Source organism: Lissotriton helveticus, chromosome 1_1, assembly GCF_964261635.1.
Source record: "Lissotriton helveticus chromosome 1_1, aLisHel1.1, whole genome shotgun sequence".
NCBI classification, from domain to species: domain Eukaryota; kingdom Metazoa; phylum Chordata; class Amphibia; order Caudata; family Salamandridae; genus Lissotriton; species Lissotriton helveticus.
In genome coordinates this window covers 3,117,865-3,131,936 of record NC_136057.1, presented here as the reverse complement: position 1 = coordinate 3,131,936, position 14,072 = coordinate 3,117,865, and the positions used below count along the sequence as shown (strand labels likewise).

The 14,072-nt window shown below is 41.6% G+C and overlaps 1 protein-coding gene across 1 annotated transcript; it reads right to left on the bottom strand.

Moving 5' to 3' along the window:
- Positions 1–8,673: 8,673 nt before the first annotated feature.
- LOC144757018 (olfactory receptor 5V1-like) lies at positions 8,674–9,615 on the bottom strand. Its single transcript, XM_078646352.1, has one exon. It carries the CDS (start codon positions 9,613–9,615, stop codon positions 8,674–8,676), a length of 942 nt encoding a protein of 313 aa, XP_078502478.1.
- Positions 9,616–14,072: the final 4,457 nt, after the last annotated feature.

Here is a 14,072-nt window from a genome sequence, read left to right as displayed (position 1 = left end):
GAGGGTTGCATTTATTTGATGCCAAATATTACCCAAAGGCAAGTTGGATCTGCGTGAGACAGGAGATGAGTGGAGTTTCTTAAACTACTAGTTTCTTCCACCATCTGGATGTGACATTGAAGAAGCGTTTGCCGCCCCTTCTTTGGAGGCGGGAGGAGGGTACCCTCACCAGCTCCAGGGAGGCTGAGCAGAGTGCATGGACTGGTGTATACCATTGGAAGTGCTTAATTACGTAAGCGGGGCCTGAGTTCTGCAGGGACTTAATAGCGACACACAATGCTTTAAACCTAATTCGCTTCTCAATCGGTAGCCAGTGCAGTGTGCTGAGGGTCTGTTCAGCAGATGAATATTTGGACAGACCGAAGAGCAGTCTAGCCGCGTAATTCTGGAGAACCTGTAGTTTTGTTATTACTGATGTATTTGCTCCAATTAGTATTCCATTACAATAATCAAGTTTTGACAACCCTAAGGCTGCCACCACGGTTTTCTGCAATCCTGTTGGTATAAAGGGCAGTATTTTCTTCAGGATTGTCAAGATATAGTAGATGGAAGCAGTGAGTTTGTTTACGTAGTGATGTAAGGAAAGGGCTGTGTCTATAATGGCTCTGAGATTTTTTGCCTTACTAACTGGTGTTGGAAGGGTCCCCAGCTCTGCTGGCCACCATTCTGAGGGCCAAAAGGAGGCAACTTTCCCAAAGAGAAATACCTCAGTTTTGTCTGAGTTTAGCTTAAGACAGTTCTCGGCCATCCATACTCTGACACATCTCATACACTCCTTAAAGTTCTGTGCTATTTTAGGATTGTTGCTAGAGGGGGAACATCCTTTACAACGCGGATGTTACCCCGCAGTGCAGTTACGACGTGTCTTTTACAATGCAAGTCGTAACCACGACTTGAGGTGGAGGGCGCTCGAGGATAAGGAATAGTAGATTTACTATCCAACACCTCCCCTACTGCACGTAGGCTGCTGTTGGAATAGTAAATTTAACTATTTCTAAGTCCAACACTCCTACAGCGCAAGTCGTGGTAACGACTTGCGTTGTAAACGACGCGTTGTAATGTACCGCGATGTAATACATCGCGTGGTAACAACGTACATCCTCGCTAGAGACAATAATCTGGGTGTCGTTCGGGTATGACACCAATTCAAACCTGTGGGATTTGATCAAGCGTGCCAGAGGAGCAATGTATAAATTAAAAAGGGTGGGGCTCAATGATGAGCCCTGTGGCACCCCGCAAGGAAGCTGGAAGTTTTTGGATTTGTAACCGCCTATTTCAACAAATTGTTCTCGGTTGAGCAGGAAGGATCTGAGCAGTGCTAACACTAAGGGGCAGATTTATGAAGGCCTTGCGCCGCCGATGCGTCACTTTATTTGACGCAACGGCGGCGCAAACAATGCACCCTATTTACAACGTGACGCATCTAGGAGATGCGTCACGTTGTAAAGCCCTGCACCATAAGGAGGCGTTCCTGCGCAGGGGGGGGCGTTCCTGCGCAGGAACGCCTCCTAAAAGTGGCTGAGTGAAATCTATGAGATTTCACTCAGTCACTTTCAGGACAATGCTGCGTCAAAACCCTGCGCCTGCTTGAAGCAGGCGTAGGTCTTGACACAGCATTGTGGAGATGGGGCACCCCCGAGCCTTGCTGGGGCTGCGTCGCGCTTGCGACGCAGCTCCAGCAATGCGCCACCTTTACGGCACAGATGCGTGACGCATCTGTGCCGTTTGTGCCCCATGGTGCGCCGCATTGTAAATGCGGCGCACCATGGGTGGCGGAGCAGCGACGCAGGATGACTGGCGCATCCCTGGGGATGCGCCAGTCATCATAAATCTGCCCCGAAGTTTTCTACTCCACCTTCCTGAAGCTGCTGAATCAGAATGCCGTTGTCCACCGTATCTAAGGCGGCTGATAGGTCTAATAGTACTAGGACTGCCGATCCTCTGTTATCAACCGCCTAGCTGACTTCCTCCATTGCAATGATCAAGGCTTGTTCAGTGCTGTGTCGGACTCTAAAGCCATATTGAGTAGGATCCAAAATGTGATTGTTCGCAATGAAAACTGACAATTCCTGATTCACATGTTTCTCTAGTACTTTTGCCAGTAAGAGTAGCCGGGAAATAGGGCAATAGTTTCCTGCTTCTGTTTTAATCCAGGTTTGATTTCTTTAACAGAGGTAATATTGATGTTTTCTTCCACATTGAGGGGAAGGTCCCTGTTTCTATGCTCAAATTGAGGACCTCCGTGAGTGGCGAGGCAATTGACTCCACCAACAGATGTGTTATTCGCGGAGGGCAGGTATCGAGGGGGGAGCCGGATTTTGTTGCTAATAGAATCTTTGATGTTTGTTCTTGAAAGAGTGGTGTACAATTAGAAAGACGGGATTCAGTGATATTGGTTACAGAAGTAGACTGGGCTGGGGTAGAAAATGTGGTGACAGATTGGATACCCTGGGGATTGACTGGTCTTAAGACAAAGGTGTCACAGATAGTAGAATCTTTATTGTGGAACGAGGTAGCTAGTGTGTCACAGAACGTTTGGTCTATTGTGCTATTAATGGTCTCTTGTTTCTGACTGAGTTTCAGCACTGTTACAAAAAGCTCTATCAATTTTTTCAGAAAAATTGCTGATTTTAGTTTTTTTAATCAACTCTCTGTGCTGTGCCAGAATTGACTTGTAAACTAAATTGCTGCATTACATAAGGACTTCAAGTACAACCCCAGCCTTCCTCCTGCTTTGTTTACCATAAACCCACCCTCTGTCATGTCACACTCTACTCTCTGGTAGACTACCCCATTCAGCAATTCCATCTCAAACCCAGACGTGCTACACCTGGATTGTCTAAAGATGAAGTGGAAGCCCTGATCAACTCCTATGCCACTGCCACCAGTCAATCCTCCTACTACAAAATCCAGGTCATCCTCAGTATGAGCAGGCTCCCTATCACCACTGACCTCCTAGACCACCAGTCCAACTTACCTCCATCCCGCTCATTTATTCTGAAAAACACCAACCATATTATATTGCCTGCTAATAAACTGTTAGTCAGCATTGAAGCATGCCACCGAAATAGCAGAAACCATCCTACTTCTAAATGAGCACTCATCCGCCATCTTGGACCTCCTCACTCCACCAGGTTTCTTAACCATCCATCATGACTGAAGTGATCACTCAAATGGTGAGCTAGCCATCAAAAAACGACCTCCACCTCACACCCTTCCATACAACTGAATACTCAACTTTTGAATACCTAGGAGTCAGCCTTCCCCCAAAGGCCCAAACCCCATGAAACTCCACATCCTCTACCACACATCAGGTGATAAACATCAATATCTAGAGGAAATTACAGACTTCATAACTCTAAATTCCCTGAAAGATTCCACAGACATCATACTAGGAGATCTAAGCTGACACCTGAATGACACCAATGACACTTGCATACAAGCTCTTGACTCCCTCCTTGACTTGGAAGGTCTCACCCAACACTGTAAAAAGCAAAGCCACAACAAAGATGTGATCATTAATGCTATCATCTTCAACTACAATGCCATATCCCTCCAATCAATCCCTCCAATGGATTTACCCGACCATCACTTAATTCGTTTTGACCTTAGCATCATTCAACTTAATCTCCCCACCCAAAATCTCATGCAGAAACACTGGTCAAGAAACATGCACTAAATCCAATAAGTAGAGCTAAATCCTCTAATTAGCTCCTAAATCATCCCCTCACTAGAGCTATCAGCCACAGATAAATTAATTTCTCAATACAATAATGAAAAAAATAATTAATTTCTTTACTCCATTGCCCCCTCAAAACTAAATAAAACAAGTATCCGGTCCAGATCATGGTTCATGATAGACCTCAACCATGAGAGGAGACAACTGAAACGAAAACAAACAGACCCTCCCTAGCTTATCTCACACTCCTACAATCAGAATGCCTAAAATATAAAAAGCAAATCTACAGAAAAAAAACACCTTCTTCAGAGACTAACTTGACCATTGCAGAAACTCTCCCAAAAACCTCTTCAAGTTCATGAAAAGTGAAACCACATTAATTCCTTAACATCCTACAGATGCCTCCAATAAACAATGTCAAGAGTTTGCTAAAATATTTGAAGACAAGACGACAAACATTGAACACTGGTTGGATCCTCTCTCCCCCTACTCTCACCATCAAAAACCCTTCCTCCAACATTGCCCCCCATTACCTTCACACCAAATGATGTCAATCTCTACCATCTCAAAACAACAGTTGATGGACCGTTTTTTTGCATTCCACACCACCCCAGATCAGACATGGCCATATGCCAATCAGCCTTGACCCTGTGCCTCATGGGAACAGTCCAGCCCGAACTGCCAAGCCATGTCTTTCCTGGACAGGAATCAAGCATCCTAGGACCGGTTTTTGGCTATCAGCCGTCTTCAGCCAGGATAGCTTGACTCCAGTGGTGTGGAGAGCATGGGACTCACGTCTGAGCATACCCATTCCACTCGGGGTGACAAATGCAAAACAACAGTTGATGGACCGAATGCAGAACAATGTCATACATTCACCCCAGTACAGAGATCTTGGCCTAAATCCATCATTTTTTTGCACTCCACACCACCCCAGTTCAGACATGGCCATATGCAAATGAGCCTTGACCCTGTGCCTCATGGGAACAGTCCAGCCCGAACTGCCAAGCCATGTCTTTCCTGGACCGGACTCAAGCATCCTAGGACCGGTTTCTGGCTATCAGCCGTCTTCAGCCAGGATAGCTTGACTCCAGTGGTGTGGAGAGCATGGGACTCACATCTGAGCATACCCATCCCACTCGGGGTGACAAATGCAAAACAACAGTTGATGGACCGAATGCAGAACAATGTCATACATTCACCCCAGTACAGAGATCTGGACCTAAATCCATCGTTTTTTTGCATTCCACACCACCCCAGTTCAGACATGACCATATGCAAATCAGCCTTGACCCTGTGCCTCATGGGAACTGTCCAGCCAGATCTGCCAAGCCATGTCTTTCCTGGACCGGAATCAAGCATCGTAGGACTGGTTTCTGGCTATCAGCCGTCTTCAGCCAGGATAGCTTGACTCCAGTGGTGCGGAGAGCATGGGACTCACATCTGAGCATACCCATCCCACTCGGGGTGATAAATGCAAAAGAACAGTTGATGGACCGAATGCAGAACAATGTCATACATTCACCCCAGTACAGAGATCTGGGCCTAAATCCATCGTTTTTTTGCACTCCACACCACCCCAGTTCAGACATGGCCATATGCAAATGAGCCTTGACCCTGTGCCTCATGGGAACAGTCCAGCCCGAACTGCCAAGCCATGTCTTTCCTGGACCGGACTCAAGCATCCTAGGACTGGTTTCTGGCTATCAGCCGTCTTCAGCCAGGATAGCTTGACTCCAGTGGTGCGGAGAGCATGGGACTCACATCTGAGCATACCCATCCCACTCGGGGTGATAAATGCAAAAGAACAGTTGATGGACCGAATGCAGAACAATGTCATACATTCACCCCAGTACAGAGATCTGGACCTAAATCCATCGTTTTTTTGCATTCCACACCACCCCAGTTCAGACATGGCCTTATGCAAATCAGCCTTGACCCTGTGCCTCATGGGAACAGTCCAGCCCGAACTGCCAAGCCATGTCTTTCCTGGACCAGAATCAAGCATCCGTGGACCGGTTTCTGGCTATCAGCAGTCTTCAGCCAGGATAGCTTGACTCCAGTGGTACTGGGTGAATGTATGACATTGTTCTGCATTCTGTCCATCGACTGTTATTTTGCAATCTCTACAATCTCAACATCTCAGAATACAAGAGCTACAGCGCCAAATACCTCCATCCAAATGATATTGCAGACTGGTCTGAATACGCAACATGTCTGAGTAAGAAGTCAAGCAAATACTATCATCCATATAGCTAGCCACCCACCTCTCTGACCCTCTCCCCTCCTAACTTGTCAAAAAACCTATTCACAGCATCGCTCCAACCTGGACAAACATCATCGACTTCCGCTGATCCAGAGACTCCATGACGGCCTCCTTTAAACTTCAACATGCATGAAACATTCCTATCTGGATTTAGGAAATGCTGTAGTACAGAAACTGCAATCCTGAACATTACTGATGAGCCTAAAAAGATACCCTCAATGAGGGTATTGCCTATCTCCTCATGTTCCTGAACCTCTCAGTGGCTTTTGATACAGTCAACCACAACACTCTTCTCAACACGCTCACACAACGGGCTGGCATCAGCGGCACCTTCCTACGATGGTTTTCATCTTACCTAAATGAAGGATCTAACCTTATCAAAATAAACAATTTTACTTCAACAGTCACATCTGTCAACCAAGGAGTCCCCCAAGGATTAACCCTATCCCCTACCATCTTCAACCTCTACATTGAAACTTGTGCACTGATCCCGAAAGAAGCCAGAGTTGCCTACCAGATCAATGCAGATGACACCCAAATCTATATCAGAATCGTCTCACTCATGGACACACATCATCTCAACAACACTCTCTTCCTGATACACATCAAGCTCCTTAACAACCACCTAAAATGAAACCCCAATACAACTGAATTCTTCCTCATCCAGTCTAAAAACAATCCCTACCTAATCCACCACTGGTTGACAGCCTTACTGCACTAAACTGTAAAATATCCGCATATAACTCTGTCAAATCCCTTGGGTTCACTCTTGACAAAACCCTGACTATGAAAGAACATATGAACGCCTCTGCAAAAAGTACCTTCTGCAGTTTAAAACACATTAAAAAATCAAACCATTTATCCCCTTTGAAGACCCGAAGAATGCAATCCAATCCCTTGTCCTATCCAAGTTGGACTACGACAATGCAACACCAAAAACCCTCCTCCTGCCCATGAAGTCCACACTCAACGCAGCCACTAGGCTATCTCTGGAGAGATAATGTTCAACCACATCACTCCCACACCCAAGAAACTCAACTGGTTACCAATTGAAAGCGAGGAGTATTTTCAAAACAGCTGGCATATCACATGAAGCTCTCAACTAGTCTGGAGACCATACCTACCTCACAAACAAACTCACAAACTTGGGTCAAAATAGACCTCTATGAAGCTCCAAAACCCTTCTCCTTTCCCTCCCAAATTCAAGAAAACTAAATCCCTCACTCAATCTTTCTTGGGAAACGCCCTGAGATTTTGGAATGCCCTTCCTAAGAAACTGAGTGACATCCAATCTTACCTTAACTTCAGGAAAAATTAAAGGTGTCTCTTCCCAATACATTCTTAAACGTATTCATCTAAACAATTTGACATACCAACTACCCTGTCTAACATACTCTTTGACCACTCTGACCTCGACCACTATCACTCCTCTGGATACCGCTCCCTGCCATTTACTGTATTGATACTTGCTCCCCAACTGTGTCTATCTCCTATAAACAAGCCATGCTTGCCTGCTGCCCACCCTGCACTGTATGACAGTTCCCTCTCACTTCTACTATGCCTGCTATGAATGATGTAAATGATGGAACTCCTGTAAAGCCGATAGTTGGAGCTCCTGTAATCAATCAACATATATTCTCATAAAGAGCTCTGATGCTCTCAGGTCTAGTTCGCACTATAACAACTCAAAATAAAAATAAATACATTACTATTTGATTTTAATCTGCTAATTTTGTGGATTTGATGTAGTGGAGGGTAGTGGCTCTTGCTGCTAGAGAGCATCGGAATTATTAGGGTTGAGGTTCCCACATTGTCACTGGTGTGCCCCTGTGCTTCATGATAAAGATATTCTGAAATGTAATTGGGACAAGGGCTCAAGACCACAGGCCCCTCACTTGTGCTCTTTAAGGCAACATCAATATTAAATTCAAAACAATACCTAAAGACCTGATCACAGACGCACAAGCAGTGTTTTCATAACAACTGTGGACCATGAGCGAGTCTTCTAAGGGTGTGTTATCACAACCATTCGTCTTGAACCACGCGTCTTTTATTGCAGATTTAACCTATTTGGCAAATATGTAAGAATGCACTCAAAGTATAAACATGAAGGGCCCGATTCACAGAACTAACTTCAGACAAAATCCTAAACTTACTACCATTTTGGTATTCACAGAAGGCACTTACTCATTTCGGTATTCACAGAAGGCACTTACTCATTTCGGTATTTACAGAAGTTAGGACTCCTAACTTTAGGACTCCTAAATGCCTTTTGTGAATACCGAAAGTCTTAAAGTTAGGATTTTTCTCAGTTTAGGAGTAGTAAAGTTAGGACTCCTAAATGCCTTCAATATCCCTGTGAATGAACTCTTTTCAATCAACTAGCAGAGATGGAGCTCTGGAATAGGAGGTTGTAGGACGGGCCTTATCTGCATGTGATCAAGAGTTACTTATGGAAGCTTGAACTTCGGTGAAAGAGTGATAAATGTACAGAACTGCCCTCCAACTGAGTGCCTTGGGGAAGAGTCATCAATATGATTCAAAGCAATCAGGGAAAAAAAGAGGCTGTGTGCCATACACAAACCTTGAGCCAATGTGATGGTATTTACTGAGAGCTTACCTAGCTACAATGTAGTGAAGTGCTGTACAAGATGGATGGATGAGGTGTCACAGAGTTGGCAGAACTGATGCACTGCACCTTCTGACACTCATCCATCTGTATCTAAGATCACTTTGTTGCTCTTTGGATTCTATCAATGGTTTTCTTGACCGCCTGCTTTATCTCAGTATTTCTGAGACTATAAATCAATGGGTTCACCATGGGAGTCAAGATGCTGTACACCACTGACACAAATCTATCGACAGAGAATGAGTTAGCGCTTGTGGGACGGAAATAGGTGTAAATCAGAACCGCGTAGAAGATGATGACCACTGTCAGGTGGGAGGCGCAGGTGGAGAAGGCTTTGGCTCGACCCTCAGAAGACTTGATTTTCAGAATCGTGGTGATAATGTAAGCGTATGACACAGTCTTGAGGAGGAGCGCCCCAAAACCGACAAACCAGCCCAGCGTAAGAATGACCAGTATGTTAATGAATGTGGCAGAGCACGAAAGCTTCAGCAGAGGGGGGAAGTCACAGAAAAAGTGCTGGATCTCATTGGACCCACAAAACGAGAGCCTACTCATCAAACTCACATGTACAGCGGAGTTAAGGAATCCGACAACCCACAAGCCAGCCGCCAAATGGGAGCAGGTACTCTTGTCCATGATCCTGACGTAATGTAGCGGGCGACAGATTGCAATGTAGCGGTCAAGTGCCATGGCTGCCAAGAGAAGGGCCTCTGAAGACACCAGACTAGCAAAGAAATAGAGCTGGGTCATGCAGGCAGTGAACGAGATCGTCTTTCTCTCAGCTAGAAGGTTTACCAGCATCTTAGGGACAGTGACAGTGGAGTAGCAGCAGTCTAGGAAGGACAGGTTGCAGATGAAGTAGTACATACCGGTGTGAAGACGTGTGTCTAGGCATATTACTGTGATGATGAGGATGTTTCCTGCCAGGGTGGCCAAGTAAATCAGTAGGAAAATAATGAAAAAGAGACCCTCCACCTCAGGAATAGAAGACAGGCCCAACAGGATGAATTCAGTGACCAGAGTTTGGTTAGTCCAGTCCATAGCCTTGCCTTTTGTCTAAAGAGGAATATTGGTGAGAAATATGTTAACAATAATACAATATTAAATTAACAAAACAATCACATTAGTTATTGTATTAACAAACCTAACAGTACTAATCACAATACAGTGTTATGATAAATCACATATTTATACATCTTATTATGCAGAAAGTTCATGGGTTAGTGCTCTGGTGAGAACTACATTTGTATTCCATAGCACAGATCTTAATTGTCTGCTAGACATTAGCTGACAGAAGCTGCTTTTATCAAACTAAGGGGCATATTATCAACAACTAACGAGATTTATCCCTAAATGCGCTTAGCAATATTTTTTTATCGCCGTGCATTGCCGGATTTTATCGCAGAGATAACGTGCTATTAGCAACGTTTATCTCAAATGCAATAAAATATCCGGCGCTAGCGGCTAAATGAGTGAATATTGCTGGAAATCCAGTGATATTCAGGCATTAACGCCAATAGAGTCTTAACCTGAATATCCAAATCCCATTGGATATACAGGTTAAGAAGTGGTCTGAGCAGGCATTAGTTTTTGGCGATATTCGCGCTTAGCGTGAATTTTTTATCTCTTTGCCTGCATTGATAATAGGCGATAGCGATGTTAGCGACTGCTTTCAGTCGCTAACAGTTTGGGTACGCCCACTTTGCATGTCATTAGCGATAAATATCGCTGACATGCAAAGTGAGCCCCAAACCGCTCGCTATCGCCTAGAAACTGTCGCTGACTGTTGTTAGCGACAGCTTGCTAATAGGGCGATAAAATTATCGCCGCTTTTGCAGGAAAATGTCCCGCTAAAGCGGCGATAATGCCCTTGATAATATGCCCCTAAATTATACCCATTTATTAATCTTGGAAGTGGCACCACATGTGTTCTGGCACACGCCCGCTGAGGAGTTTTAAATAACCCAGGGTGGTATTCATGTTAGTTACGGCAGTGGCTTTTCAACTCCTAGGGGCATATGGCTCTCTGCTGGAGGACCATATACCATACTTTGAGATCTCTTCCTGCCTGGAGGTGATATTCATGCCTTTAGTTCATCCCCCAGAGACGTAGATGCACTCAAGGCCGGGCTGAATGCCTAGCTGGCCTAATGTATGTTTTACTGACTTCTTGATTCCCTTTTCTTACTGAATCAATTTTCCTATGAAAAAATGTGTTTCACTAAAAATAAAATATCAAAACAGGGGCATTGTTTTCCTTACCGCGATCTGGACAGGGCAAATCAGTGACAGTCACTCCGCCCTAAATAATGTGGGGAAACATCTTCTGTGCCCACCAGTCCACTGGTGGATGAGCTACCAGGTCAAGGGTCTCTAAAGGCAGAGCCAGTTGAGGTACCACACTCTTGGAAACCCTGAAGTGCTCAAACAGCAAAGAGTTTGATGGATGGCCACTGTTGGTTTTGATGGTTGTTCTGGTTGTTCTGCAAACTTTTAAACCTTTTTTATTATACATAAACAGATGCCGGAAGTATGAAAATCTTTCTGAAAAACAAATAAAAATAATAAACCAAAGTGTATTCTCCCAAAGTGGGGTGGTTATGATTAATTCTATGTCCCTCATCACTAGCATTTACCTGGCAGTGATGCACAGAAAAAAGCACTTTTTACTACTCACCCAATTTAGGGTACACAATGTAATGTCCTTCCTCAGAGAAAGCTATCCATCGATAGAGCCGAAAGGGGCTCCATCCCAAGGAAGCGTATGGATCGCCTAAGTCAAATTGAGGAGGATGAACCAAGAGTTTGACAGACAGTGTACTCCATCTGCTAAACTGTAAATCATGCCTTATATTTCTAGGCTCTACTCAAAGTTCAGAAAGCCTGTTATCACTCTAGAATGACCCATAGTCTCAAGAATTGGAATCGTCTTGGAACCCTTTTCATACTTTTGTGACTTTTTCTTAAGGCAGCTTTTACAACTTAGACCATATTACCTGAAATACACTAAATATATGATGTTACTACTAGAAAAACCCGCTTTTGACCCCCCAGATTCTCCTAAATACATTTAAACTAAATGCAAAGTATTTAATAAACCAGAATCCTTTGTGGGGCAAGCTTTCAGACAATAATGGTCCTCCTGATGGATAGTGACTGGAGTTATTTTATACCTATAACGTGTATGATTGAATGTGCTTGGTTGTCCATGAAAGGAAATGTTTTTCAATTCAAAGATATGTTATTCTAACAATTAAAGGGGACTTAAATTGTCAGTACCTGTGATGCGTTTCTGGTAAGTGTGTATATTCACAAATTTGAAATGCAGATTAATCCAAGTGAGCCGTAGACACCATCTATATTTAGAAGATACTTTGATAATTTGGACAGAGGATATAAATTCCATAAACTGTTCCATATAATACATAAACACTTTAAACTTTCATCTCCATGTCACCATCTGTATTGGCAATGGAAACCTGTCCTTCCAGGACCTCCACATTATTGCTTCATGATGAAAATTAACTACAGCCATTTGCTCCAAGCCAGTGTACGCAATGGTATTTAAATTCAAGATATTTAAACTGAAAAGAACATCTTTGTGAGGTGCCTTTCCATGGACAAATGACACTGCAATTATCACTCTGCAACTTTAAACTACTGGTTGGGGTGTAACGTGATGATATTGATTTCACCTTGATGAACATGTACCAGGCTGGCCATATCTAGAATGTTATGTTTAGGGACATTAAAAAGTTCCTGCATTAACACCTTTAAAAAAATCTTTAGTTGTTGGTCCTGATGCTCATGCCTCTCCTCCTGAAATAGATATTGATACATGTTAAAATTTTGATACAACTCATCATGGCAGAATTCACCCCATGAGTGACAATTCTTGAGATTGTCAGTCATTATGTTGAATGGCTTTATATATATTACCTATATATGAAATAATTTATTTTGCACATTGACTTTTTTATTGTAAATCAAGTAAGAGGATTACATAACTTGAATTTATTGTAATGTCATGTACTTATTGTGCAATTCATTCAGCCCTGAGCAAGCAGCAATTTTCTCTGTGAAACGTGTTGGATTTTACAGTGTTCACATGTTATATGAAGTGGTAGTGTTGAGATAAACAATAAGATGATGGATGATTCCATTATCAATAAGCTATCATGATTCGTTACACCTACCAACGTTGTTTGAATTATAGTTGAATCATATAATTTGTGAAAATATCTTTGTATTCAATAGCGTTTTTATGGGTTAATTTAAGTATTTTTGTAATGTATTTTGTTGTATTTGTATGTTAATTTTTGTGTTAGTGTGTTTTGTAATTTTTCTCAGTTATTTGTAAAAGTTTACTAAATAATATTGTTATCAATTTTATTTATTGAATATAACTAATGTATATTTAATTATATTATAGAAGCGAGATGCCGGGTCTTTATGGGTAAGAGGTAGGGAGATTAGTAAAATCAATGAATAATATGTCATTCATATGCCAATTTCTATAAAATATAATAACTCATCAAAATGTTTAAATGGATTATTTTTAATTGTAACCAATTATTTATATATTTTTTAAATCTATTCGTTTTCTTTAATGTTTAAAACAAATACGTACATTTGTGTGCATATAAATTAAGACATTTTGAAAATGTTTAAGATAATTTCTACATTCAAATAAATAACAAAGATCAATTTACACTTCTTTATGTTTATCACAAATATTTTTCAATTTGACAATATTTATTTATGTTTACATGTAATTTGTAACTTGTATATTTCTTTTATACAAATTAATCACAATATGTTGTTGTTTTACTTTTATAAATCAATACTTAATTAGTTTATTTTAGTTAATTTGTGTACAAAATATTTAAGAATTAGATTTTTTAATGTAGTATTAGAATGTGTTCGTGCATTTGTGGTTGAAGTTTAAATTTTTATGTTAAAAACCTTACTAATATGAATTAAAATAAATGAATAGTATATAATCTTAATTATTGTTTTCAATGTTTAAAAAACTTGAGTTTTATTTTGAATGTATGCCATTTAAAAAAAATTGTAAGTTATAGTATTAAATAAAATATATAATATATTCAATCTATATACATGAAAAGTACATATTTAATATGATAATTTGTAATGTTAAATATATAGTAAATATGTATTTGCTAATAATGTATTAAAAGTAATGTTTTCATTTATTTGAAAGCATTTTTTAGGATGTTTAACTATGGGGTATGGATAGTAAACATGAAGCTTTAATGTCCAGTAACTTCCCCAAAATGATTTAGTTTTGAGTATGATTATTAAATGTGACCTCTTTAGCATCCAATACCTTCCACAAAGTGGTTTAGATTGCAGTGGGAGGAGTAAATGTAACCAGATTAGTGTCAAGAACCTCTGCCAAAATGTTTTACATTGAAGTAGGAATAAGAAATGTATAAACCAATGATTTTTTTTTTAAACACAGTCCATTTTCCTTA